We start from the raw sequence: 26235 nt of genomic DNA, 5'->3' as shown, positions 1-26235 counted from the left end.
ACCAGTGCCACCTGCACTTCCTTTGTAGACCAGGGGCCTTTCCGGATGACCAATCACGGGTCGCTTTTGTGCTATCCTACCTGAGTGGTAGCGCCGCGGACTGGTCTGTACCCTTTGTGGCCCAAGACGATCCTTTGCTGCATGACTTCAGGGGCTTTCAGCAGGCGATGGAAAATCTGTTCACCCGTCATACTCATGGGCAGGCATTAGACAAAGAACATCTGTCCTACGCCTAGGGAATCAAGACCTATTAACATACATAGCCACGTTCAATAGACTCGTAGTTGAAGCAGAATGGCCAGTGGAGAAGAGAACCATGTTATTTCATCAGGGGTTGCGGGGGGGAGCTCAAGGATGTTCTCGCACAAGTAGTGAACCCCCCCGAAAGACTGCTCAGAATTCATTGACCTTGTTGTTCAACTGGATCATAGGTTGCAGGACCGAAGAGCAGATCGAACCATACCGGACCCTCGCCCTATGTATGTGCATACAAAGGACAATACTGCCCGAACAACAAAAGGTTCAGGAGAGCCAATGCAAATTGGGGGGGTGTCAGATCCTCCTTGACTAAAGCGGAAAGGGATAAAAGGAGACAGCAGCAGTTATGTCTGTACTGTGGAAGGTCAGGACATTTCCTTAAAGAGTGCCCTGTGAAGCCACCGAGGAGGATGGTAGGGGCCACGGACAAGGAAGATACCATCAAGGAATCGGAAAACTCCCCAGCCTGGCAAGTGTAGGGGTCCACTTGTCGAGCGAAGAAAGTTAACTACAGACGTCCCATTTTGCACTATCTGTGGTCTTGATCAATCACCAAAAACCATCTCGGATGCACACAGTAAGAGCGTACATAGACAGTGGAGCCGTTGGGAATTACAACGACCAGGCTCTTGCGGCAAAGATGGGGCTTCCGTTACGGCCTAAATCAACCACCGACACTGTTACCACTGTCAACGGCACGGAAATAGCTTCTGGTCCAGTATCCCAATGCACTGCAGCTTTAACCCTTCTGTGCCAGGATGGACACCAGGAATCTTATCGTTTTCGACGTCATTAAGGCACCACAGTTCCGGTTGTTTTTGGGAATGCCATGGTTGGTAGCTCACAATCCTCGAATCGATTGGCGAGCAAAAGAATTGGCCTTTCCCGAGACTTGCGCCCACACATGTTATCGCCAAGAGAAACAACCAATAGACACCAGAACCTCCACGCTTGCGACTGTGGCAATCGGCACCCTACCAAGTGAATACCAGGACTTTCAAGATGTCTTTCAGAAAGAGCAGGCTAATACCCTGCCACCGCATAGACCATACGATTGCCAAATCGACCTGATACCCGGCGCACAAATCCCTTGTGGGCGAATTTACGCACTCACAGAACCAGAAAACCAGCACCTGAAGGCCTATCCTGACCAATACCTGGCGAACGGGTTCATCCGTCCCTCGAAGTCTTCAGCAGCCAGTCCTCTATTCTTCGTACCGAAAAAGGAGGGGGACTTCAGAGGGGGACTATCGAGCACTGATCCAGATTACCGTAAAAAACCGCTACCCCCTGCCACTCATCCCTGAATTGCTTGATCAAGTCAAAGATGCCCAAATCTACACAAAACTAGACCTGAGGGGGGCATATCACATTGTTCGCGTAAAACAGGGGGACGAATGGAAAACCGCTTTTCGCACCAAATACGGCTTGTACGAATATCTAATAATGTCCTTTGGCCTTTGCAACGCACCTGCAGTATTTCAATACTTCATGAACGATGTCCTACGGGAATTCATTGATGTCTGTGCTCTACTGTACATCGACGATATTCTAGTATAATCTGCATCAAAGCAGGACTATGTTAAACACGTCTGATCCGTATTGGAGAAACTCCAATACCAGCACCACCAGCTCTACGCCAAGCTTGAAAAGTGCTCATTCCACGTCTCCGTCGTGGAATTCCTGGGCTTTATTCTCAGCCCGAATGGAATCCGAATGGATGTACACAAGGTAGATGCTATCCTGAATTGGCCATCCCCAAATTCATTCAAGGGGGTTCAAAGCATGCTGGGTTTTGCAAACTTGCGCGATCTGAATGACACCTGGCCTAGTAGGATCGTTGTCTTTCTTCCCTTTGTTCCCCCTCCCTTGCCTCTTCGCGCCTTGAAACACTTGTGTATAGGCGCGTTTTAAATACCATATCATATCATATATCATTTCAAGTTTCCGAAGTGGAATTCCTGGGCTTCATCCTCAGTCCGAATGGAATCCGAAAGGATGTACACAAGGTAGATGCAATCCTGAACTGGCCATCCCCAACTTCATTCAAGGGGGGCCAAAGCATGTTAGGTTTCGCAAATTTCTACCACCGGTTCATCCCGTGATTTTCGCAAATTGTGCACCCCATCACGTCATTGCTAAGGAAAAGCAACAAAAAGTTCCAGTGGACAACAGAAGCCGAGGAAGCTTTCCAGGAACTCAAAGCAAGATTCACATCTGCCCCAATCTCACGCCACCCTCGCCCTGATCTCCCATACCTAGTGGAAACGGGCGCCTCAAGCATAGCTATGGGAGCCATTCTCTCACAGAAGTCCCCGAAACGGGCCAGTTACACCCTGTTGCCTTCTGGTCGCGTAAATTCACACCCCCCCGAACTCATTTACGCTATTACAGACAAAGAACTCCTGGCCATTAAGTCAGCCTTTAAGGCATGGCGGCACTACCTCTTGGGCGCCAGACACACAATCACTGTAATGACTGACCACCGGAAACTCCAGTACCTAAAAACGGCAAAGGCCCAATCCTCACGACAACTACGTTGGGCTCTTTTTTTTGCTGAATATGACTATGTGATTACATTTCAACCAGGGGTGAAAAACAGGAAGGCCGATGCCCTTTCCCGTATGGGGGTGGAAGAGCAAGGGTATCAAACCCCTGACCCAATAGCAATCATCCCGAGTGACAAGCTCCTAGGAATCACAGCAACCATAACTCAGAAAGAATTACATGAAGAAATCCAGAACCTGATGAGTCTGGAGCAATTACAAGCGTGGAGTGCACCTGGAGAACATTACATGATGAAAGATCAGTTGCCCTACTTCGTTTATTTTTACCAAACCAAGAACTATGAGAACGAGTCATGTCCGGTTATCATGATTCCTTGATCGAGAGCCACCCCGGAATCGCTAAAACCCTAGCCAAGGTAAAACGAAATTATTGGTGGCCCACGTGGCGTAAAGACAATATCCAATTCATCCTATCTTGTGGAGTGTGTGCTCAAAACAAGTCATCCAAGCAGAAACCGGCTGGGCTATTACAACCATTGGAAATCCCACCAGCACCCTGGCACACGTTGTCCCTCGATTTTATTACTGACTTACCTCCCAGTAAAGGGTTTAACACTATTCTTGTGGTCGTGGACCTATTTTCAAAAATGGCACATTTCATTCCTCTTAAGGGGCTCCCAAATGCTTCCACTCTGGCAAAGGTATTTCTTGAAGGCATTGTACAGCTCCATGGGTTTCCTTCAGTTTTAGTCTCAGACCGAGGTGCTCAATTCGTATCTAACTTCTGGAGAAAGTGCTGCTCTATGGCCCAGATCGACATCCGGCTATTTACCAGTCACCATCCCCAAACGATTGGTCAAACTGAGAGGACAAATCAGACGCTCGAGCAGTATCTGCGTTGCATGTTACACCAAGCTGAAGGAAGCTGTTTCGACCTATTATGGATAGCTGAATATGCTTATAATAATTCCCTACACACCAGCACTGAGCAGACACCGTTTTATACCATGTATGGCAGGCACCCACGTACTTCTGAGTTGGACGTTCCTACAACCCTGGAAATGCCAGCAGTCAAAACCTTGCACAGGACCATTTCTCAAACCTTTTAAAGGGCAGATGAACACCTACTTCAAGCTAAGAATCGCCAAAAGAAGTTTGCTGATCAAAACCGAGCAAAGGCCCCCAACTACCAAGTGGGAGACAAAGTCTGGCTGGCGTCTAAATACGTGTCCATTAAAGGAACACAAATTTTTCGTCCAAGATACCTGGGTCCATTCACCGTCGCCTCCGTGATAAATCCTGTGGCGGTCAGACTAGCTTTGCCGTCAAACATGCAGATTCACCCTGTGTTCCACGTGTCTCTCCTTAAACCTGTTCAACCTGGGACCCGGGTAGCAACGCCACCGCAGCCAGTAGTAGTCGCCGGGGAGCCAGAATTCGAAGTCAAGGACATCCTTGATTCAAAGTACGTCAGATCCAAATTATACTACTTAGTAGACTGGAAGGGGTATGGTCCACAAGACAGGACATGGGAGCCTTGTGAGTACATCCATGCACCTCGCTTGCTTAGACAATTTCTTTAAAACCATCCATTCAAACTAGGACCAGACAGAAGAGCCACCTTGAGAGGGGCCTTGGGGGGTGGGGGGGGGAGTGCTGTCATGATTCCTGCCCCTCATGTCCCCAGCCCTCCAAGAAGTCAAGCTGGAGCCAGGCCACGATCACCTACATGGCCCTCAAGGGCCTCTCCATCCCTCCAAAGATCCACTTGGAGTCAGACTTGGCGCTTGTGGCACCAGACTCGCTCACTCCCATAGGATAACATTGGGGTTTGGACTTGTAGTGCATTGATGGGGACAAGATGGATGCCCCCACATATTTCGGTTCCCAGAACTGCATGTGCAGTCAAGTCTTTTGGGTGTGGTTCAGCCCAGAGACACGTAGGATACCCAGAGACTATTTAAGCCACGGCAAGGCTGAGAAACGCGCTTTGTTTACTGCACCTACAGCGTGACACTCACCGTGTTCGCCTTGCGGCGCTTCTACCCATCATTCATCGCTCCTTCTGTTCTGCTGGCATCTTCGGCGGTGACATTCCCATCCTGGCACGCCGCTTCCTAAGGAAAAGGGAAAAGAACAGAAAAAAGGCATTAGTAATCATTCAGCAAATCGTTGCTTATTTTTAAATACTATACGAGCTTCAAACTCTTACCTGAATCCCAGCCGCTCTGGGAGAACTCTGTCTCCGGAACTTCTCATCCATCTGCAAGTGGGAAAAGACACTCCAGGTTAGCGTGGAAACATCTAGAGGCGACGCATACCGTGCTTATTCACTGCATTTCTTCATAAACGGCATCCACGCTGAAAACGTTGCAGTACCTAAAAGACACAGAAAAAGAACTCAATACAAATACGAAATGGTCGCATCGCGCTCTCACTCACCTTCAGCGCTACTCATCTTGGCAGCACGTTTCCATCCCCGGACGCCGGCCATCATCTAAGGAAGGAAACGAAAGGAACGAAGTTAGAGAACTGTTCAAAAGACTCATTATACTTACCTGTCAGACTCTTGCCAGTGAAGTAACTAGGAGTAACGAGCCTGCATCAATCAACGCGCCCCTGCGCTGAAAGCAGAACAGAGAGCACACTTTCCAAGAAAACAAGGTGAGCTGTGGATCAAAGGGAAGGGTTGGACCCCGGGGAAGAAGGGGTTCAAGCACACAGAGACAATAGGGAGTTAAACTCTACCAATCCTGTGTTTCAGGCCCAGTCTCCAGTCGAGTAGACTCCAGGGAAGGGTTTGAGGTCGTAAGAGGTCAGAACAGGCTGAGTGACGCCCCCGTGGATACCAGTTGAGCGTTACACCAAAGGATAGGAACTCGCTCCTAACCTTTGATAGCTACCATCCGGCCAGTCTCAGGAATAACCTACTGTTCGAACAGTTTTTGAGATAAAGGAGAAACTGCTTGACTCTTGGGGACTATGAGAGACATCTGGCAGCCAAGCTACTTAACCAAGGTTATCCCAAACGTCTAATTAAGCAAGCACGCAAACGAGCGAAGAACATCCCGCGAGATATCACTTTAGAACATCATGGCAAACGGAATGACCTGAATGAGACGATCACAGCAGTATTTAGCTCCTCACCACTGACAAATCAAATAAAAAAATAAATCATCAAGCTCTCGCTGATCCTCAATGTAGGAGACGTCATCCTAGAAACACCAAGGTTTGCTATGAAAAGAAGACGGAACCTAAGGGACGCCCTCATCCATACATACAAGGAACCGGAATCTATGCCCAACACGCTGTGGAACCAGACACCACCAATGGGGCACACACCGTGTCGGGGATGCAGTGCATGTGCCACAACCAAAAGATCAGTAACCATCGACCTAGGATGGTGCTATCCATGGACCCAAAAATGCCTCACCAATTGCAATAGTAACAACGTGATTTATTTGATTACCTGTCCCTGCAAAAGAAAGTATGTAGGCATGACTACATGACCTGTCAGACAAGAATGGCAGAACACAGATCTTGCATCAGAGCCAAGAAGATGACAGCACCAATGATTGAACATTTTGTGACCAAACAGCATGGACCGAATGACTTCACCTGGACGATCATAGAGAGGATTAGAGAGGATTATGATCCCAAGTAGAGGTGGTAACCTCCAACCTACTGTATAGGAGAGAACAACTCTGTATTTTACGTCTTAAACCAGACATTCTAGGACTAAATGAACCAACTAGCTGGCAAACACTGGCAACATTATGAATCATATGAATAGAACAGAATATACCAGGTTACCTCAACAGTGATATCACTCCGCCCAGTACCCCAGTAACTCTATGGAGAGAGCGACTAGCATGTCTCAACACACTGAGGTTGTCACTTCAATTCCAAAATAGCGGGTTTCCTAATTTCCTTAGGACCCCCTGACTAAAACACAAAGAACAGATAGACAACACCTATAGGTAGTAACATCCTGGGATCATGTGATGTTTTTTAGATAAAGACATATGCACACATTTGTCTGATCTTACACTCGAGAGGATAACCATACATTGTGAGACAGCCACTGTCAAGATACATCACTGATTTGACCACCATCATAACACTATGAGACACAGAGACTAACAATATGTCACAATATACGGCCACACACCAGCCCATTATTCAGTTTCTATAGTCATCACATAGTCTGTGTCACACTACAAGATGGTGCACAGAAAAAGAACCAAAATCGGCTCACATTGTAAGCCGCGATCCAGCGCATGCGCACAGGATACGACAAACGAGAGAACAGATAAACAATGAGATAGAACGGTCGCGTCTGAATTCCAGACCGCTCCGTATAGGACACACAAACAGGGGACCCTGAGGAAATTAGACAAGGTAAGAAGGCATTTTTTAACCTAAAGCCATTTCAGTACCCGTATACTCGTACTCGAACGTAGACACAAGTACGGGACGTTAAGAACTTTTGCCGGATGTGAAACCAATGCATCCATTTAGATCACTAGAAATGTATCATTAAGCCCTGTAAGTGGACACATGCATATGTGAAATGGCTGAGAACCGTGCTCCAACAAACACGGAGTCTCAGCTACAACAAAAAAGCAACATTGGATACAATAATGTTACGAATGAACAAAAATGCTTTTACTTGTCAAACAACCTTGGAGTTCACAATGATTGTTTGAAACTCTTTAAGTATCACGGAATGCTGTTAAAAAAGGCATCCTACAGATGAATAGACCTGACCTGCTCTGATAGCAGCTAAAAGAAATTGGACTCGAAAATTTGCATGAGCAGGGTAAGCAACCTGGACCCAATGCTGTTTTATATACATATATGTGGTAAAAACAATAGAGAGACAGTGGCAGCAACATTAAATGATGTCATATATCTCTCTCCATACCCCGTGCCCCATTATATCTCCTCTGCATGTGGGGTACTATATGGAAAACTCATTGTTGCATGCAAACAACATAGAAACAGCATAGCAATACATGCTGTAGATAGCTCTGAAGAAAGTGGTGTACTGAGATCAGACCACTGAAACCGGTAGGCTTTAACCGACCTTAAAAAACAACTGACCACTGACATGCAAAAGGTCAGCAATAACCAAAGTTTCTTCCATCATTACGAGAGACAGGGATACGAAACTGCAATTTTTAGTCAGTTCTGCATCGCGGAACAGCAGCATTGACTGAGACAAGCGGATCCCAAGAGAAGGAACGGTAAGAGAAGCAGATTTTGATCCTTGTGCACACATAGAGAGCAGCATCCCCTCAAAACCCTTTAAACTCAACTCACCTATATTTCTTTCTTTTGTAAATTTACTGACCAGTCTGCCACTGTGTAAACTTAAAGATTAAGTTAGGAGTTTGTTGTTAATGCGTGACTATTACTAGGCAAATACTAAGCTACACAAAGAAATACATACTTTATACTTTTTATCTTTCAAGGTTTATTTGTGTCCTCCGGAAATGTAGTGGAAACTACAAATGAACTAAACACTTATTGGTTAAATGCAAAAGGAAGATACAAAACAAAGGCTGATGGATAGAGCAAAATAATAGGGTGAGTGAAACCAAATTCAAACTTGCTCTTGCCTAAAAATTCTATGATGGGTTATGAACACAAGTGATGACTCACATTAACTATGTTGTATTTAAAAATATTTTATTGGTGGTTGTTTATGGGTTATAGATTCTCTCCTGATGATCCACAATAAAACTGTGGAGAAACACATGCAGAGAGATGGAAATATGAGAGATGAGAAAGATGGAAATATGAGAAATGAGATATGAGAATGAAATAACAAATTGATGGAATGAAAAATTGTCTATTACGGATTGACAAAAAAAATGACAGAATGGGTATAATGAAAAAATAAAATTCATTCTATTGCTTTACTGAAGACAAATTTATAGTTTGGCGCAGTAAGGTATATACCTCAATAAGGAAAACTGAACACTGGAGGTGTTGGACGGTCACAATACCAGGTATATGCTTTGCTGACAACAAATACTAAGGAAAAAATTATAAAACAAATTTGCCGTTTGGAGTGCTTATTGACTGTAGACTTCATGAAAAATATACCAATTGTAATCAGTTTTAACTTGACTCTTAAGTGTTCCTTTTACAAACAGAAAACGTGTAATCCACTATCCATTTTGTCCACTGCTTAGGAACCTCCTTCAGTAGCCTCTTTATCATATTGTTTCTTGCTGCCTGCTGTCCTTAACTCATGCTTATTTACCTTTTGTTAGGGAGATTTGTGAGGGCAGCAGAATCTAACTCAATGTTCGAACAGCCATCTAAAAGGAAAACCCAAACCCTCCAATAGTAACTGTAGCAGAGCAGTTAGGCTTGGGGTTCAGGAGGGATGTAGGCTGGCAGAGAGGTACAATTAATTCTAGTAGACAAAACAAAAGAATACACCAGACTGGTATACTGAAAATATATACACGTTATTATGAGATCAAATGTAAAATATTTATGATGGGAAAAATAAGTACTCCGGTTACATGGAACACATTGCGGAGCATAATGTAAGTAAAAACAGCACATGGCCAGTGAGGACCCATCACACTCTTTACAGTAAAATGTCTGCCCTTACCTTGTGACGAACGCAGTACATATAGACTTCCAGATGTAACTTAACCAGTAGACCCCTAAACAATATTTCACACAGTAATTTCTATCATGTTCAGGATCCAACGGTACTGTGATGAATCCTATGGATTCCTCACTAATTCCCTGCCTAAGGTCTCCTCCCAGGGAAAGAAAGATACTTTCTGATCCAGACCTTCGGGGTGGTGTTTTGCGGGAGTATCACCTGCGAGGAGAAAACGGCCAGGGGAATGCGAGAAATCCTTGGGATGAGACAGTCTTTATCTTCCTCAAGGGAGGATAGCTCCACACTGCCAAAGTATGTAATGACTTGTTGTAATAACCATCTTGCGGTTCCAGTTGGTGCACATATAAATAGGAGTGAAAACGATCACAAACCCCTAGGTCTTCAGAGAAATCAAAACCTTTCTAAAATGTGGGAGACTTATAAAGCTAAAGACCTCTCTGATGCCCAAAGGTACAGTGTACGAAGTCTATGAATAATATCTTAAAAGAATTTCCTATCCCTTGTCAACCAGGTTTGGTTACTAATTCTTAAGAAATTTCCTTAAAGATTATTGCAAGGAACAAACGTGTGCTTAACAATGAAAACTCAAGCTCAGAAACTTAACTTTGTCATTAGGGACTTCAAGTCCCATAATTCCCTAAGTACTGGGACGAGGAAGAGGGCTAAAGACGTGTAAGGTTGCAGAAGGAGTCAAATCATTAATCCCAATGACCCACACCTGAGGGAAACTGAGAGGCTTAAAAAGCCTGCTACGGTGTAGGCCCATAGAAAGCAGGAGAGGAGCAGTAGTACTGGCAGTACAAACAGTCATTTGAACTGCCATGCATTTCCTTATTTGTTGTATGTACAGGTGTGAGGGACAGATATCCTTGTCCATAGTGTTTTCTTTCGTTTATTTTAGGCAGGGAAATCATCATCAGGGTAGGGATAGTGAGGCATTCCTCCAACCTTTGAATATAATAAAATGGCATTGGTTGAGAAAAATGTACAACGTGTTCCACCTCACATGTCTGACCCATCACAGTACGAAACAGAATTTAGCACAGGTTTCTTTTTCGATTCTAAATAAAGTATTGTTCATAATACATTTGTATATAGCACAGTTCCAGCACTTAGATGTAGAGCACAGGGGAACACAATGTTCATCACTGCCAGGATATATTTTAGGAAGACAGTCCCCAGACCAGAAGGGCATATTACACACCAAGGAGGGAAACGGTAGCACCACAGTTCAACAATGTATAACCTAGGCAGGAGTGTAATTCAAAGATTTAGAAATCCCCAATACTCCAAGGAAAGTCTCTAAAATTGTAGGGCTTGTTTGAGTACTTTAGGGGCCCTATGGGGACCCTAGCACAATTCTACAGTCCAGGTATGTACCTTGCAGTGTCACTTGTAGGGGCTCTATTGTTGAGAACAGTGCCCTATAGGAAGCTATAGAAAAAGGGTATCATGAATAACCTGCCAGCCCAGGACCCAGGCAGCCCAGGGCCCAGAGGTAACTCCTTACAGTGTTTGCTTACAGAAAGTCATTACCCAGAAAGCAAAACAACTGGTAAGTTAAGGCTTCTTTTTAAAGGGGGAAATAAAGGATGCGGTCAACCATGCTCTTTCACCCTGAGCCAACGATGGCATTGACAGCCGAAAAGAACAATCTTCTTTCACAGGAGTGGGGTACACCATCCTGAAGTGGAATACACTACAGGGATGTCTACAGGAGTCCAGAGGAACCTGCACAGGGCAGACCCCAGTGGCTCAACAGGCAAATGCGGATGTCACACTAGCAAAAATATCCCCTGCAGCAAGACCATGTTGGTGGCGACCAGGGACAGCCCGAACAGGTGGATTTGGAAGGGTGGGTCGCAACAACCTTTCAGGCTGCAGCAGCTTTCAAAAGCAAGACAGCACACCCTGGCGGGAAACAGCAGTAAAAGGCGGTGAAACAACACAGAACATGGCACCAGGTTGGAAGGCCTGGCACCAGCAGATGAGAAGGACCAGTAGCAGGACGAGTGGAACTAGAAAATGACAACTACTATAGAAAACCGTAAACCAGAGCCATGCCCTGACTACTGCATCCAACCAGTATGGACAGGAGAGCTATTTATCATGTGCAAATGCAAGGCATATTCTATAGGAATCCACTGGTTGAACGCCTGCATGTAAAAGTGGCAAGAAAATCGTAAATGCAAACTCTGCTTTGTGCCCCTCTTACTTCATGGAGAGCACAAAAATCCCCTGGACTGTAAAGGTAAGTCGCAAATTGCTAACGCCTTTCTTTTATGCCTTAATTTTGCACCTTAAAGCATTGAAAATGACCCATCCATGTTTGATTGGACAGTGAAAGTATGCGAACTGTGGGTCTGGTAACCCGGTGTAGGGTGATTCTGTGTCAGTATGATTGACAGCATTGCAGTTTATGCCTTATTTTCCCCCAAGAAGTGGAAGGGGAATCTCTGAACAAGGAAAAGCTATATGTTGGTGACAATTTCAGTCTAAAAAGGCAAGCGGTATAGAAACAGAGTCAGCAAAGTTTGGCCAGCAATTCTGTCTTTAAGTGAAACTGGCTGAATGACTGCAAAAGCCATGCCGTCACACTGGGTGCTTGACTCAACCACGAAGTTTTAACTGCCCTGTCCTTTAGTGGCTTGACCCCTCACTCAAGTGGATGCTGAAAATAGCACAGTCCGGTTTAAGGAAGTGGGTGTTTTTACATGCTTCAGCCCAAAGGTAGGCATCCCCTACGTTTTTGGAACAGGCACTGGGGATTGCGTAATGCATAAATGGGGCATTTCTATGCATTTCAATTTATTAGTGACTTCCGCTGTATGAAGTTGGCTAGAGATTTTCTTCAGCATTCCTCAATGCCGTAAAAGTGATCTTCCTAGTGAAATGCACTCCCATAGCCCATTGGAGGGCTGTGAAACTTTGACACATGTCTAGAAAGGAGCCGTGCAACATGTTATTTGTGCTGCTGCATGCCCCAGATAAATGAGTAGGCCACCTTTTTGACTATAGTGGCCTGGGCAGTGTTAGGAGTCAAGCAACTCAAAAACTCGCATCTTTTGCACATTTTTTGACTCGCGCGATTCTTTGTGAATAAGTCACTGTGATGAATCGGAGGTGGTCATCCCAAAAACCCTGATCTGTACCTCTACTTAAAAAAAAAAAGATTTTTATTCATATAAACAATCCATCAACATTTACTATACCGGTACACAAGTTTGCTCCTATATTAGTTGGCGTAACATCAAGTCCAAACCAATGTAAATTTCGAGAGTTTATGGGGCAGTGTCCTCTTTTGGTGCATTGAATTTTCTCTTATTTGTACTAACAAACCGCGAGTCCAACAGTGGCTCACCAATTATTATCAACATAATTTTTAAAGAAAATAGAACAACCCCTAGCCCACCCTCCACTCCCCCTTTGGACATGACTAACTAGCGAGCATAATTCAAGTCATTTCTTGTCTGACGTCTCAAGTTCCTTTGTCCATGTTATATAGGACACTTCACCATGAATTGAGATTACATTTATATTTCTAAGCATTTGCGGTTTGTGAAAATAATGGTCCCTATCCCTGACATATTGATGGAAAGGAAGCCAGGCCTTTAGGAATTTCTGATATGTCCCAACCTTAAGGGCGCACACTTTCTACATTGCCAGTACCCCCCAGATCTTGACTCACCAGCAAGCAACTATAGGGCCTTCTGATATTTTACAGCTTTTGGCTAGGGTCATGCGAGCTGCTGTAAGTAGGTGAGTGATAAGTGCTGCATTTCCTCCTGTCACTGCATATACCCCTTCCACCTCTGCCCCCAGGAGTATTACTACTGGCAAATCAGGTAACTGTGCCCCTGTAATCTTTTTGATGTGAGCTAGGATTTCTTTCCAGAATATTTTGTCTTTGGGGGCATGCCCACCACATGTGTCCTAAGGTTCCTATTTCCCCACATTAGTTCCAACACAAGGGCGATTGGTCTTTATTTATTGCATGCAGCCTTTGTGGTGTGATGTACCATTTGTGGCAAATTTTATAGACTGACTTTTATTGCTGTACATTTAGACGATTTTTGAGCCCTCCTTCGTGATGTCAACTCCTAAATCTTTACCCCTGTCTGGTCATGTATGGTAGGTCGTCTGTGTATTGCGTTTTATCTAGTAGCCTGTATATCCTCGAGATCCCTTGTGTGGTTACCCCTTCGCGCATATTCAGTGCCAGTCTTATCGGTGTTAGTGTACCCACTTTCTTCACCTCCCTCTGAGAGATCCAGTGTCTGATCTGGGTATATTTGTACCTTTCTCCAGCATGGGGTCTGGCATGGATTCACATGCTCATGAATATTCCCCGCCGTCAGGCTGGGAATCCTCGGTAAAGAAAAAAATCAATTTAATTTTCATTTCTGATCTGTCTTTCTTAGTAGTAACCAATCACTGGTCTCTGGTTCATACTGCCCCCAGCCAATGACTGCTGTCTACCTAAGCCCCTCCTCTGGCAGCCATCTTCAGATTTTTACCGCATGTTCAGGTTTTGGGAGTCCTTGTGCTGTAGCTCCTGAGTTTTACTGCGTTTTGCATTTTTCCGAAGAGTTTACTCTTCTATTTTCGGTCAATTGAGCCTCAGGCGTCACCGATTCTACTTCTGATCAACCGGGACCCGTTTTTGGAATTTTCAACGCCCTAAGGGCATTTTTTCGTCGAGTTTCCACTTATCGGAGGATTCCAGAAGACCTTTGAGGCCTACCCCGCGTGGACATGGCCCAGGACACCTGTTGGATCCAAGCTGTTCAGAAGCTGCCCTGGATGTGGACTACAGAATGTCTTTAAGGAGGATGAGCACTGTCGGTGCCTCTACTGCCTTCACGCGACAAATCGCACGTGGAGAAGGACTGTGCGTTTTGTAAGAACATGTCCGAACGGACAATGAAGGATCGTCCTACTCGGCTCACACACTGGCTGGAGGGGAAGATCCCAGCAGCAGGTGAGAAGAGGAAGAAGTCCGAGCGGTCTTCTAAGACCTTTGAGGGCGCTCCGGCGCAAAGGACCGCAAGTCTGCGGGCACTGGGAGCGCCGATCGTCGGGCTTCTCGGCTGCCAGGCAGGGTGCATTGTCACTGACACCATCAACCACGAGCCAACGCTCTGGCTCGGTGAAGAGGAAGTCGGAGAACCCGGCTAAGCTTCGGGAGAAGGTGAAGAGGAAGTCAGAGAACCCGGGTAAGTTTCGGGAGAAGCCCCGGTCGATCCCGACAGAGACAGCGGAGGGCGAGCGAGGCATTGACCCTCCCCCAAGGTGAAGGCCTCAGGCACGGCCAAGGTCGTGAAGGCCCTGATTCACTCGGCTAAGGCCTTGATTGAAGGAGTAGTGACGGCCCTGGCGAAACCTACGGAGGCTTCCCCAGTGGAGATGGCTCCAGAGGCTAGAGTTTCCATGCCAACCCGGAGGGAATCTTCTTTTCTGCCTATCGGGAAGACCCCCGTGAAACCCCAGCAGGCGAAAGAGGAGGAGGAGGGGCACGGCAGCCATAACGGACATGGATACCACCTCTGAGGATGAGTTGGCTAGCGTCCAAAGGATCCTGAACAGGAAGTCTGACGAATCCAGGGCCCACGGGATGGATCCCGACAAGGCCGACGAAGAGAGCAATGGGGAAGCCGACGAGGAAGATAGGGCCGCGGAGGGCCCCACGCCCCAGCCGTCGGCCCTGTTGCGGCTGGTACCCATAACAGGGGACAATTCAGGAGCTATCTTGATGGCTATACAGGTCCTGTGTACGGAGATAAGGACAAGGATGCCCTTACCCCCCACCGACGATCCAGCAGAGCCTGGACCGTCGGGGAGCCCACCTAACAAGGGGAGACAAGTCCATCCTGCTCCCCCTTCCAGCCTTCACCCCTATCCCATTCTCCGAGGGTTGAGACGGGGACGGACAATGATGACGACGGGATGGACCTCCCTTCACCACCTCCCTGGGTCCCCCACCCCGACAAAATTGGCTCCTTCCACGCCATTATCGCCAGGGCATCTGAGCTCTTCTAGCTCTGCCCCGAAGAACAGAAGAAGGAGGGCTTCCTCTACCAACAACGGGAGGCCAAGAGGAAGACTGTCCCCTTACTGGACGACATCTGGGACGAGGGGCTGGCACTTCTGAAGAACCCGGCCATGGCTCCCGCTAAGAGAGACCGGTACGAGAAGAAGTCCCGGGTCCATGACTCTGCCCCTATGTGCCTCAGAGCAGAGCCGTCCCCGGATTCAGTGGTCTCCGCGGCGGTGAAGAAGAAATCGGCGGGAGCGACGGCCTCAACTTCTACATCCCCCCTGGGCGACGAGGGGAAAAAGCTAACCACCATCGGATGACGGGTCATCACATCGGCGACAACAACGATTTAATCGGCCAATGCCCTCGCGATCTTGGCACGCTACGACAGGATCGCTCTGCTCCTGGACTTCCTCCCGGACGATAAGAGGGCTGAGGCCCTGGAAATCCTGCAGGAAGGCGAGGTGGCTTCGGACCATGCCATGCCATAACGGTGGCCACGGACATCGCCGACACTGGGTTTTGCCAGATGGGCAACAGCGTTTGCCTTCGCCGGCGCGGTTGGCTCAAGGCCACCGATTTCCGCCAGGATGCACAGACCAGGGTTCTGGACATGCCCTTTGACGGGAACAACCTGTTCGGTGAGACGGTGGGCGAGTCACTGCAGGCCATCAAGGCAGACCCCGGGACGGCTCGGGCCTTGGGCGTTCAACAACGACGGCCGTCCCTTCGGAACTCCGGAGGCAAGCAAGGCGCCTCCAAAGGATTCGGCGGTGGTTCCTTGTCGTACTGCCAAGCGGCCCTCTCCTCATCGCAGGAAGCCTACAAAGGACGCTGCAAGACCGGAGGATCCCGTCGTCGCCAAGGAGGCCAAGGCGGCAACGAAACAGGATTGAACTGGCCGTGGCATTGGGCCCCCACCCCAGCACTCCAGTGGGAGGCTGGCTGGAGAAATTCGTCAGCGTGTGGGAGTCCAGCTCCATTGGGCATTGGGTGCTGGATGCCCTGGCCCGCGGGCAACTCTGGAATTTCAAAAAAGGTGTCCCTGTATTCCACCCGTGGCCAGGAAGGAAAACTGCGTCCCTCAACTGCTGCTGGAGGTACGAGTGATGCTAAGAAAGGAAGCCATCAAACTCGTCCCAAAGAGGCTTTGGGCTCTGGAGTGTACTCACGGTACTTCCTCATCCGGAAGAAGACCGGCGGTTGGCGACCCATCCTGGACCTTCGTCGTCTAAACAAGTACATCAAGTCCCAGAAATTCCAGATGGTCACCCTCCAACACGTCCTGGGACAGCTGGACTTCCTATCATCGCTGGACTTGGAGGATGCCTACTTGCATATCCCCATTCTAAAAGGACATTGAAAATTCCTACAATTTGTGGTCCAAGACCAACACTATCAGTTCAAGGTCCTTCCCTTCTGATTGAAGTCGGCGCCCAAGGTGTTCACCAAGTGCCTAGCACCAGTGGCTGCGAGGCTGCGCCTGCAGGGGATCCACGTCGACCCCTACCTGGACGATTGGCTCATCCGTGCAAAGTCAAGGGAACTTGCCGTCGATCACCCAATGAAGATCGTCCAACTGCTCACGGATCTGGGATTCTCGATCAACTTCGCGAAATCCCACTTGGTACCGTCGCAAGACGGCCCTGTTCCTGGGAGCCAGACTAGACACAGTGGCGCGACTGGCTTTGCCGTTGGGAGGAAAGGACAAAGGCCATCCTGGGCAAGGTACAATGGCTGTTGAACATGGACGTGGCCAGGGTGAGATCCATCAAGTCCCTACTCGGAATGATGTCCTCGTGCGCCTATGCAGGCTACAGATGCGACCACTGCAGGAGTTCCTCAACTCCCGTTGGATGCAAGCGGCGGGCAGCTTTGAAGACAGGATCTCATGCAATGAGACCTTCCGGCAAGCGATCCGGTGGTGGGGCACCCAAGCGCATCTAGCTGGAGGGATGGGGACACACACCGGAGATCTCCACGCAAGAGGCCTTTGGCTCCTGGAGGAGAGGTCACTACACATCAATGTCCTGAAGCTCCGAGCAGTGTTCTGGGCCCTTAGGTTGTTCCTTCCTTCCCTCACAGGCAAAGTGGTGAGGATCTTTACCGACAACACCACCACGATGTTCTACATCCAGAAGCAGGGAGGCACCAGATCCCCAGCCCTATCCAAGGAGGCCCAGGATCTGTGGCACTGGGCCGTCGCCCAGGGGATGTTTCTGTTTCCCTTACACCTGGCAGGAATAAAAAACACCATCGCCGACTCACTCAGCAGGGAGCTGCGCTCGTTGCCACGAGTGGGAACTACGCCAGGACCAGGTGGATCGGCTCTTTCAACGGTGGGGCAAACCATAGATCGACCTGTTCGCGACGGCGACGAACTCACAAGTGCCAGAGGTTCGCACAACCGAGGAGCATGGGCGATGCTTTCTCGTTCCCTTGGGACGGCCTGTTCCTGTACGCGTTCCCGCAGTTGCCATTGCTGCTCAGCCTCATCAACCAGCTCAAGAGGTCCAGGTGCACGATGATCCTCGTCGCACCGGTGTCGCCGAGACAGATCTGGTTCCCGGACCTTCTGGACTTGTCAGCGTCCCCACCTATCAAGCTGGCGACGGACGCGGATCTTCTCTCCAGAGAAGGAGGCGCCATTCTTCATCACGATCCGGAGTCGCTGAACTTGCAGGCTTGGCTCCTGCAGCACTAGAGTTTGGAGGGTACGATATCCCGGCTGACTGCAGAGAGGTTCTTGCAAAGGCCAGGGCGCCCTCAACTCTCAAATGCTATGGACATAAATGGAAGAGGTTCTCTATCTGGTGCCGTGCACAGAAGATTAACCCTCTGCGGATTACGGCCCCTCAAGTATTGCCATACCTACTGTCGCTGGCCAAATCTGGACTGGCTCACGCCTCCATCAAGATACATCTGGCTGCCATTTCCCGATACAACAGAACTACAGGACGGGCGTCCTTGTGGTCTCATCGTCTGGTGAAGGAATTCATGAAGGGACTATTCCGATCATTCCCGCCGGTGAGGGCCCCTGCCCCGGTGTGGGAGCTCAATGTGGTGCTGACCAGGCTCATGGGTGCCCCATTCGAGCCTATGCATTTGGCGCCGTTGAAGTTCCTGTCTTGGAAGACAGCGGGCGTCATTACGAATCCGGTGGTAACCGTGGCGGTAAAACCACCTGGTTACCGCCGGTCTCGTATTACCATTCCGCCTCCGTGATTCCCGGAATTACCGGGGCATTACAACCCCAGTTTTCCGGGAATCACGGAGGCAGAATGGTGTTAATCCCCATTCCCATCGAGTCCCATGGGACTCGATGGGAATGGGGATCATGCAAACACCGGCAGCATCTCGTAATGCTGCCGGTGTTTCCTCTGCTGCCTGCAGGCGGGCGGTGTTAACCCCACCAGGTCAGACCTGGCGGGAACATCACCTCCCACCTGCAGGAGTAGGGATCAGGCGGTCCGGAAACAACGGTGGCGGCGGGTTTACCGCCACCGTTATTTCCGGACCTCCTGAGTTACAATGAGGCCCAGCATTTCTTGTGGCCATCACCTCCGCACGACGAGTGGGAGAGATCCAGACCCTATCTTGCAAGCCTCCATACTTGACTTTTCACGACACGAGGGTGGTGCTGAGGACGCACCCCTCCTTTATGCCCAAGGTGCCATCGGACTTACACCTCAATGAGCCCTTGGTGTTGCCAGTTTTCTTCCTGTCGCCTTTGTCGCCGGCCGAGAGGACTTTGCACTCGCTGGATGTGGCTAGAGCGCTGAAGTTCTACGTGGACCGCACAAAGAGTTTTCGGAAGACATCACAGCTGTTTGTGAACTTTGGACCTGTGAATCAGGGGAAAGCTCTCTCGAAGGCTTCCATTTCCAGATGGCTCTCCGGCTGCATCATGCACTGTCACCGGTTGGCAAACCGACCGCTGACGGCCGTCCGAGAGCCCATTCGACCAGAGCGATCGCTGCTACCACGGTGTTCCTGTCTGGTGTGCCCCTGCTGGACATCTGCAGGGCTGCTACGTGGTGGTCGACGCACACCTTCACAAGATTCTACTGCGTCGTTCGGAACTCCAGGGAGGAGTCCAGGGTCGGACAAGCAGTGCTGCGCAACCTGTTCGCTTAAGGTGAGCCTGGTGAGGAGGTAAGAGATGCTTAATGAGTTTTATGTAATGCTTAATGTTGAGCCTTGCCACCTCCCATGGTTGTGCATGTGTGTACTTCTATGTATTCTTATATTCATGAGCATGTGAATCCTTGCCAGACCCCATGCTGGAGAAGGCCCAAGTTAATTACCTGTAACTGTTGTTCTCCAGCATGGGTCTGGCATGGATTCACATGCAAACCCTCTCTTCTTCCCCTCTGCGGCTCTTCACTTGGTCATACTGCCACTTCACATGCTACCAAATCTGAGGATGGCTGCCAGGGGAGGGGCCTAGGTAGAGGGCAGTCATTGGCTGGGGGCAGTATGACCCAGAGATCAGTGATTGCTTACTATTAAGAAAGACAGATCAGAAACGAAACTGATAATGATTTTTTCTTTACCGAGGATTCCCGGCCTGACGACGGGGAATATTCATGAGCATGTGAATCCATGCCAGACCCATGCTGGAGAACAACAGTTGCAGGTAAGTAACTTGTTCCTTCTCTTACAATGGGGTTGCTTGTGTAGCCTTCAAGATTCTTTGGAGGTAATGATCGTTCATTGGGACGCCCAAGGTCTCTCCACTCCTTGATTCTACTTCTCACCCTACCGTCGTGCTCCAGCTACTTCGCTGCTGCCAGGAAGAACTGCTCCTTCTCTTGCCTTGATCTGCCCTGCCTTGCTCCCAGTGTTCCATCTTTTATCCGTGTGGGGAAAGTCTATAGGTATCAGGTGTATGCAATTGTGGTTAATTGCCTGACTGTGTATGACTGTATTAACGGGACATATCCGGTGTAATGTTTGAGTGTTAGTCTTTTTTTGCTCAAACCTCCACTTCCTCAGCACAATGTTTGTGCAAAAAGAGGGCCAGGGGGAGTTGGAAAAACGGAATATCCAGTTGAAAAGGGAGGGATACCTCGTCTCAGTGGTCTGGTTTACTAATAGAGGGATTGGATTTCTAGAGTGGAAGTATGAACTGTGGAAGTTGTCGTTTTTTTGAGATATCAGGGAAAAAATGCTGGGTTTTTGTCAGGGAGTAGGGGGTAAGTGTATAATGGTGGATGAATGGGTTTTGTATAGGGTTCTTGTGTTTTTATAGATGGTTTTAATTTCCCTGGATGTTTTCTCCCACTCTTTACAGAAAGGTACTGGGGTATGATGGGACTTTGCTGAGAATATCCCATAACAACTGAGGGGATGTCGGGTACGGGTGTATCAGAAGGGGAGGAATACTGCGTCAGACCAGAGGGCGCTCCTTTTCGCAGACCACAAGGAACCCCTGCCTAGGGGATCCTCCCTTGCTCTTTCGCCCCAGGATTGGGATCCAAACGCAATGGCCCTACCCTAGCCACCTTCAGGATGGCCTCGCTTTAAGGATCCCGGGGAATTTCTAGTGGGAATACCCTCATGTTTCTCACAAGGAGAATATTGTAAACAGGTATGCCAAAGCCAAAAAGGGGCAAAAGTAAATCAAAGGGGACAAAACTTTCCTAAAGTGTAAATTCCAATTAAGGGAAATTATAACCCTCATTGCCAAAGAAAGCTGAAAGTGACACCAAGGCAATTTGAATCTAAAAGTTCCAGAGAAAGATACCCTGTGGGAGAAAGTTGTAAATTAAATTGCCAGCAGACAAGAAGTTGTATAAATAGATCAAGGGTAGAGAACTGTAAACTGCAGTGCCTGTGGCAAACACATCAATGTGAGAATCATTGCCCTTTTGTGCAGTATAGTTGTTCCAGAAGCTGTGAGCCAATTGTGTTATTGAAAGTCAAGAGACTAACCTCAGAAGCAGTTGTTGGTTACACTCTCTCCTTTGTGGTAAGGTTTTCTCCAAAATCTCCACACTTAAATGCTCAGAGTGCAAGTTGTAGTAGTAGTTTTATCCTGGCATGCAAGTAAACCAGGAAAGGGACAAATAGTAGTTAGTCCTGGTAGGCGCGTGTACCAGGAAGAAGACAACTTGAAGTACTGTGAATGTGGTTTAAGATTGTGGCAGAAAAGAAGAGGCAATTCTGATATCATGTTTTGATAAACTATTGAGGCAGAAAAGAAGTTTGAAACATCCTGAATTGATCCAGGGGAAGGGTATCCAACCCAGGCCACAAGGATTTCTAGTTATAATCTTTGTTTGAATTTATGTGTTATTTTGTTAAGTTTAAACAGACAAGTAATTCCTGTATGATTTTGTTGTATATATTAGTATGAGGGACAGATACTTTTGGACATTAGGTAAATTTACTTTAGCCTTAGTTTGTCAGGTAGGGAACTCCTTGTTAGGCTAGGGAAAGATAGGTGTTTGTCTCGCGCCTTATCAGTTAATATAATGATGACTTGTGACAAAACCATACCCAAGTGTCTGTCTCGCCTTTCTGACCCCTCACATCACATAGTAAGAAGTGCATGTTCCAATCACTACTTACACCAATCATTTTGATACACTAGACAACAGAGTATAGTAAACTCAGATATTGCAAGGCTAGGATGACTAATGTTTTTCTGCACCTTTTAAATGTTGTAATAGCCCAATATGAATTCAGCAACAATCCCTCAATGGCATGAAGCAACTCAACTTTATTTATAGCGAGGTGTAATATTTGAATAAATGTTTAAAATGAATTTCATTTTAGTTGATATTTTCAAAAAGGCCCTATGAAAGGCTAATCCTGGACCACAAGGCATAAAATAATTCTTAAAATGACTTGTTTACAAACTATAATCTACTCTGTTTCCGAGACAGTCAGTATATTGAAACATTAAAACATTACAAGTCTAACAAAAAGATACTAATCAGCACAGAATAAAGTTTTCAGTTGCTAATGAAATATCAACAAAGACGAATAGGTATTTAGCGCGGCAGGTAGAGCGCTTGAGGTAGTGGCAGTCTATACAGTAAATGGTTTCTTTAACGTAATGTTAGTATATTTACTGTAAAAGAATTAGAAGAAGTAGGTGATGTTAAAATGTGCTTGTAGTTTGAACAAAAGAGCTCATTTTCTATAGTGACGTTAAGTGCATGGAAGGCATAAAATCCTTGGTAAGTAGTATGCATGTCGGGCAGGGTTTAATTGTAATTGTGAGCGCCTCTTGCCAAGCCATGCAGGTTATTCATCCTACTTCATCATATTGTCTTGATGCGATAATGCGAGGCAGCATTTACTCAGTTTGCACTGCAGAGTGCAAAAGGGAAGGGCAAAAGGCAGTGAATGTGTATTTGCTGCCTTTTGCACTGCACTTTTGCACTCTGCCGTGCAAATGACTAATCTCTGGCAGCGGGGAGCCGTTTATGTTGCATTGAAAACATAACATCTCCCCGAGTCAAATTACACTTGAGAGCAAAATAAGCCTCAAAGTATAATTTAAAAACTCAAATTTACATAAGTCAATAGTATTACATAAGTCAATACTATATACTATATTACGTATCAAACTGCACACACTTTATATAATTTGTTAGGCTGTAAAACACTGATATATTCTCCGAAACAAAACTATCAAATCATATGGGAAAAGAAAATGGAGGGCACTAAGCTTTAAATAGAAGTATTTCTTGTACTAGGAATTCAATCACAGATCTTCAACAATTAAGCAAATACTAACATTTTCTCGGCATACCTTACATTTTATCCTGACATATGGTCATATGGTCCGACTTGCGGAAAATCGTTAAAGTTAAGTGTATGCTCTCCACTGCTTATTTGAACCTCAACAAAAATAACATCTCCATGAACGTAATGAAATAGCAATTCTTGACCTCGTTTTAAAATGTATCACTTATTGCCAACAATTCCATTGACTGTATCCACACATTTGTTTTCTAATATTGTACTTTCATGTTCGTCCTTTTGCATCATTTTTCTTTGTTAACAAATAATATGAATGGGTATTTTTGACTGTTTTTCAGTTAAAGAAAAGCTTACAGCAGACCCCGATAGTGAAATTGCCACAACAAGTCTGCGGGTATCGTTGCTGTGCCCTGTAAGTAAAGCATTGTTGTGAGTAACCCTTATTCTATCTAGTTATTTGCATGCTCTGTTAAAGACATAAGTAAGCTGCTGCTCAACGTAGCCAGTGATGAAATTGTTCCACACAACGCTGTTCACAGAAACAGAGACAACAAAATAATGCAGGAATGTAATAAGGGTGGCACATAATATCGTTCTACGTTATGTTTAAAAAAATAATATCATGGCCAAGAGGTGTTGGGGAGAATTAGAAGGGAGGGTGAAGGTTCAGGGGATGTCCCTCTGAAAGGGTATGTAGACCAACTGCTTCCTTCCTTTCTGTGAGTGTATGTATTCCATTCCGTTTTCTTCTATCTTGGAATCTGCATTCCATGTTAAAGAATGACTTCACATTTTCAAGCACAATGCTGCACGTTTTATTTCAGGTGCATGAATCTCAGTATTTCATGTAAGCTAACCACCTCTTACCCTTGGAAAGGTGGCTGTAAGGTGACGGGCTTTTCTGATCATAAATCTCACTTCCTAGGGCAGACTTGCCTCAGGCTCAGTGGTGCTATTCTCATCCCTCCCGTGTAAGCAGTCTCACATTTCCACATACTTTTCAGCTGCACTTCTTGGTTAATCACTGTATGGCATTTCTCTGCTCCTTTCGCTTAAGGGCTTAAAACAAGAACCAATATTTGATTCCCCCATCTCCAGCACAGAAGATTTTCAACCATGTTTTAAATGACATTATTTTTATCAGAGCACATTATTTAAGCACTCTTTATTTTTTCAATGCTATTTTAACAACACAATATTTTAAAATTGATAATATCACCAACCACCCATTTAAAGCTTAATTTCATGTTTTGTATTCTTCTCCATTTGTTACTGGTAAACAATACCCTGAAACATCACCATAGCAACAGTGATAATTTTAAACGTGCCAGTATTGTAACAAAGCATATAAAATTTTTGTAGGACTCATATTCATGATAAATATTTGTTTTCATTTGGCTCCTGGCTAATATATGAACTTTTCAAAGTACCAAGGAAACAGAAAAGTCGTACAGGAAAGCTGTGAATATTTATCAAGGAGTAAAATGTACTGAAACCAGTGTGCAAGAGACAGATTTTCCATACTAGGCAACATACAATTCTATTAAAGACACTCGGGTGAAGTACAGTGTACTAACTTAGAGCAGCAAACAAACAAAAACGTACACTAAACAACATTTACCATTGGGCGCCTGGAGATGTGTAGTTCAATTCCTTTGTTTGTCATATGCCACTGATTCCATTCTCAAGGTAAAATGTCCCGGAATCTATACGCTGTAACAATCTAATTCTCTGAAACAGCTTAACTATGTTGATCTTCTGCTTATTCAACCGACTTCCTCGTGTTGTGTTGATATCTGTTCCTGAAAGAACCAGTGACCCGGACCCTTTAGAATCTGGAGCAAAATCCTAAACACGGATCATGTTACCATCACTGTTGCAGCCGATAGATTAACAGACAACTCAGCACTCAGAATGTAGTTCAGAGACTTCTTTTACAACAAATACATGCAAAGGGTTTAGAGCAGGCTGACATTAAGAATGGGGAATATTCAATAGAACTAACAATGAGAAATTACAACTTGTTTAATGACTGTAGGCTATCCCTTGCCTCTCTTCCTTTGGGCACTGCCTCCTGGCAGTCGAGTAAAAGGTTGTTCACAGTCTTTGGTCTACAGTCTTTGGTCTATCATGTGTCCCCAGCATTTCTTTCTTGGCTTGGCTGAGTGGACACTCCTCTGTGACCTATGACTTGGTCAGGATTGGGGTCTCCTAGGTCTCTGGTTTCCCCTATGATGACCCTTGAGTCCTCTATCAGGACTTAAAGCTTGGATGATGCTCTGCCATATAACTGTAGGCCTTGGAATGGTGAGGCACAAGTATCACATGCACATGATAGATTCTGACTCAATCTCCACATGCACTAGACTTGTAGGCATCGCACCAAGCGGGTTTCTCTTTGTTCCCTCTACTCTACTATTGTCCATTCTCATGACAACTCCTCATTGCCAGCAACAATCAGGGCTTCTTCACCTATCCCCTCCTGACTTCTATCCTGCTCATTCTTCTTCTTCCTCTTCTTTCCCTTTTAACTTCATTCTTCTCTAGATGTTTCTGCTTCACCAACTCTGTACCAACCACTTCCACTCTCACTACTTTGTTCTTTCTCTTCTACTCCTTCCGCTCTTCTCTTCGAAACTCTTCTTTATATGCTAATATCAATTTTTCACCCTTTTCTGATCTGTCTGTCTCTCTTTTCTCTCTATTTTCTTTTAGCTCTAGCACTTCTTGTTGCGAAGTGACTTGCAGGCTTAACTTGGGTTAAATCTTAGGTTTATTCAAGGTACTTAAGTTACAGTTACATGAAGGTAAATACAGGAGTATGGAGTATTGTCAGCACTGGCCCCTTCACCGAGGCAGGGGAGCTCTAACTGCCTGCCTCAGTATGGAACCCTCCAATCAGCGTTCCATCATTCACCCAACAACATTCCACGTGACATCACACACTCACATATGGCAGACTAACACAGACAGTCACTATATAATACTTCTCTCCTCACATCTTTCTCTCGGATCGATGTGATCACTGCGCCACCTGTAACTACAATGGCCAAAATGCC

At 46.5% G+C, this 26235-nt stretch overlaps 1 protein-coding gene across 5 annotated transcripts in view; it reads left to right on the top strand.

The window, feature by feature from the left end:
• PIAS2 (protein inhibitor of activated STAT 2) overlaps positions 1-26235 on the top strand; it is a 940364-nt gene that overhangs the window by 513489 nt on the left and 400640 nt on the right. For all 5 annotated transcript variants that reach the window (XM_069626926.1, XM_069626927.1, XM_069626930.1 and 2 more), the window contains one exon: positions 23515-23588. In XM_069626926.1, coding sequence (XP_069483027.1) covers positions 23515-23588 — 74 coding nt within the window. The remainder of the gene's footprint in view (positions 1-23514; positions 23589-26235) is intronic.

This window comes from Ambystoma mexicanum, chromosome 6p, assembly GCF_040938575.1.
Source record: "Ambystoma mexicanum isolate Mex_15411 chromosome 6p, UKY_AmexF1_1, whole genome shotgun sequence".
In the NCBI taxonomy this organism is placed as follows: domain Eukaryota; kingdom Metazoa; phylum Chordata; class Amphibia; order Caudata; family Ambystomatidae; genus Ambystoma; species Ambystoma mexicanum.
Note: the sequence above shows the minus strand (reverse complement) of the source record. Positions and strands in the feature narration are given on the sequence as shown.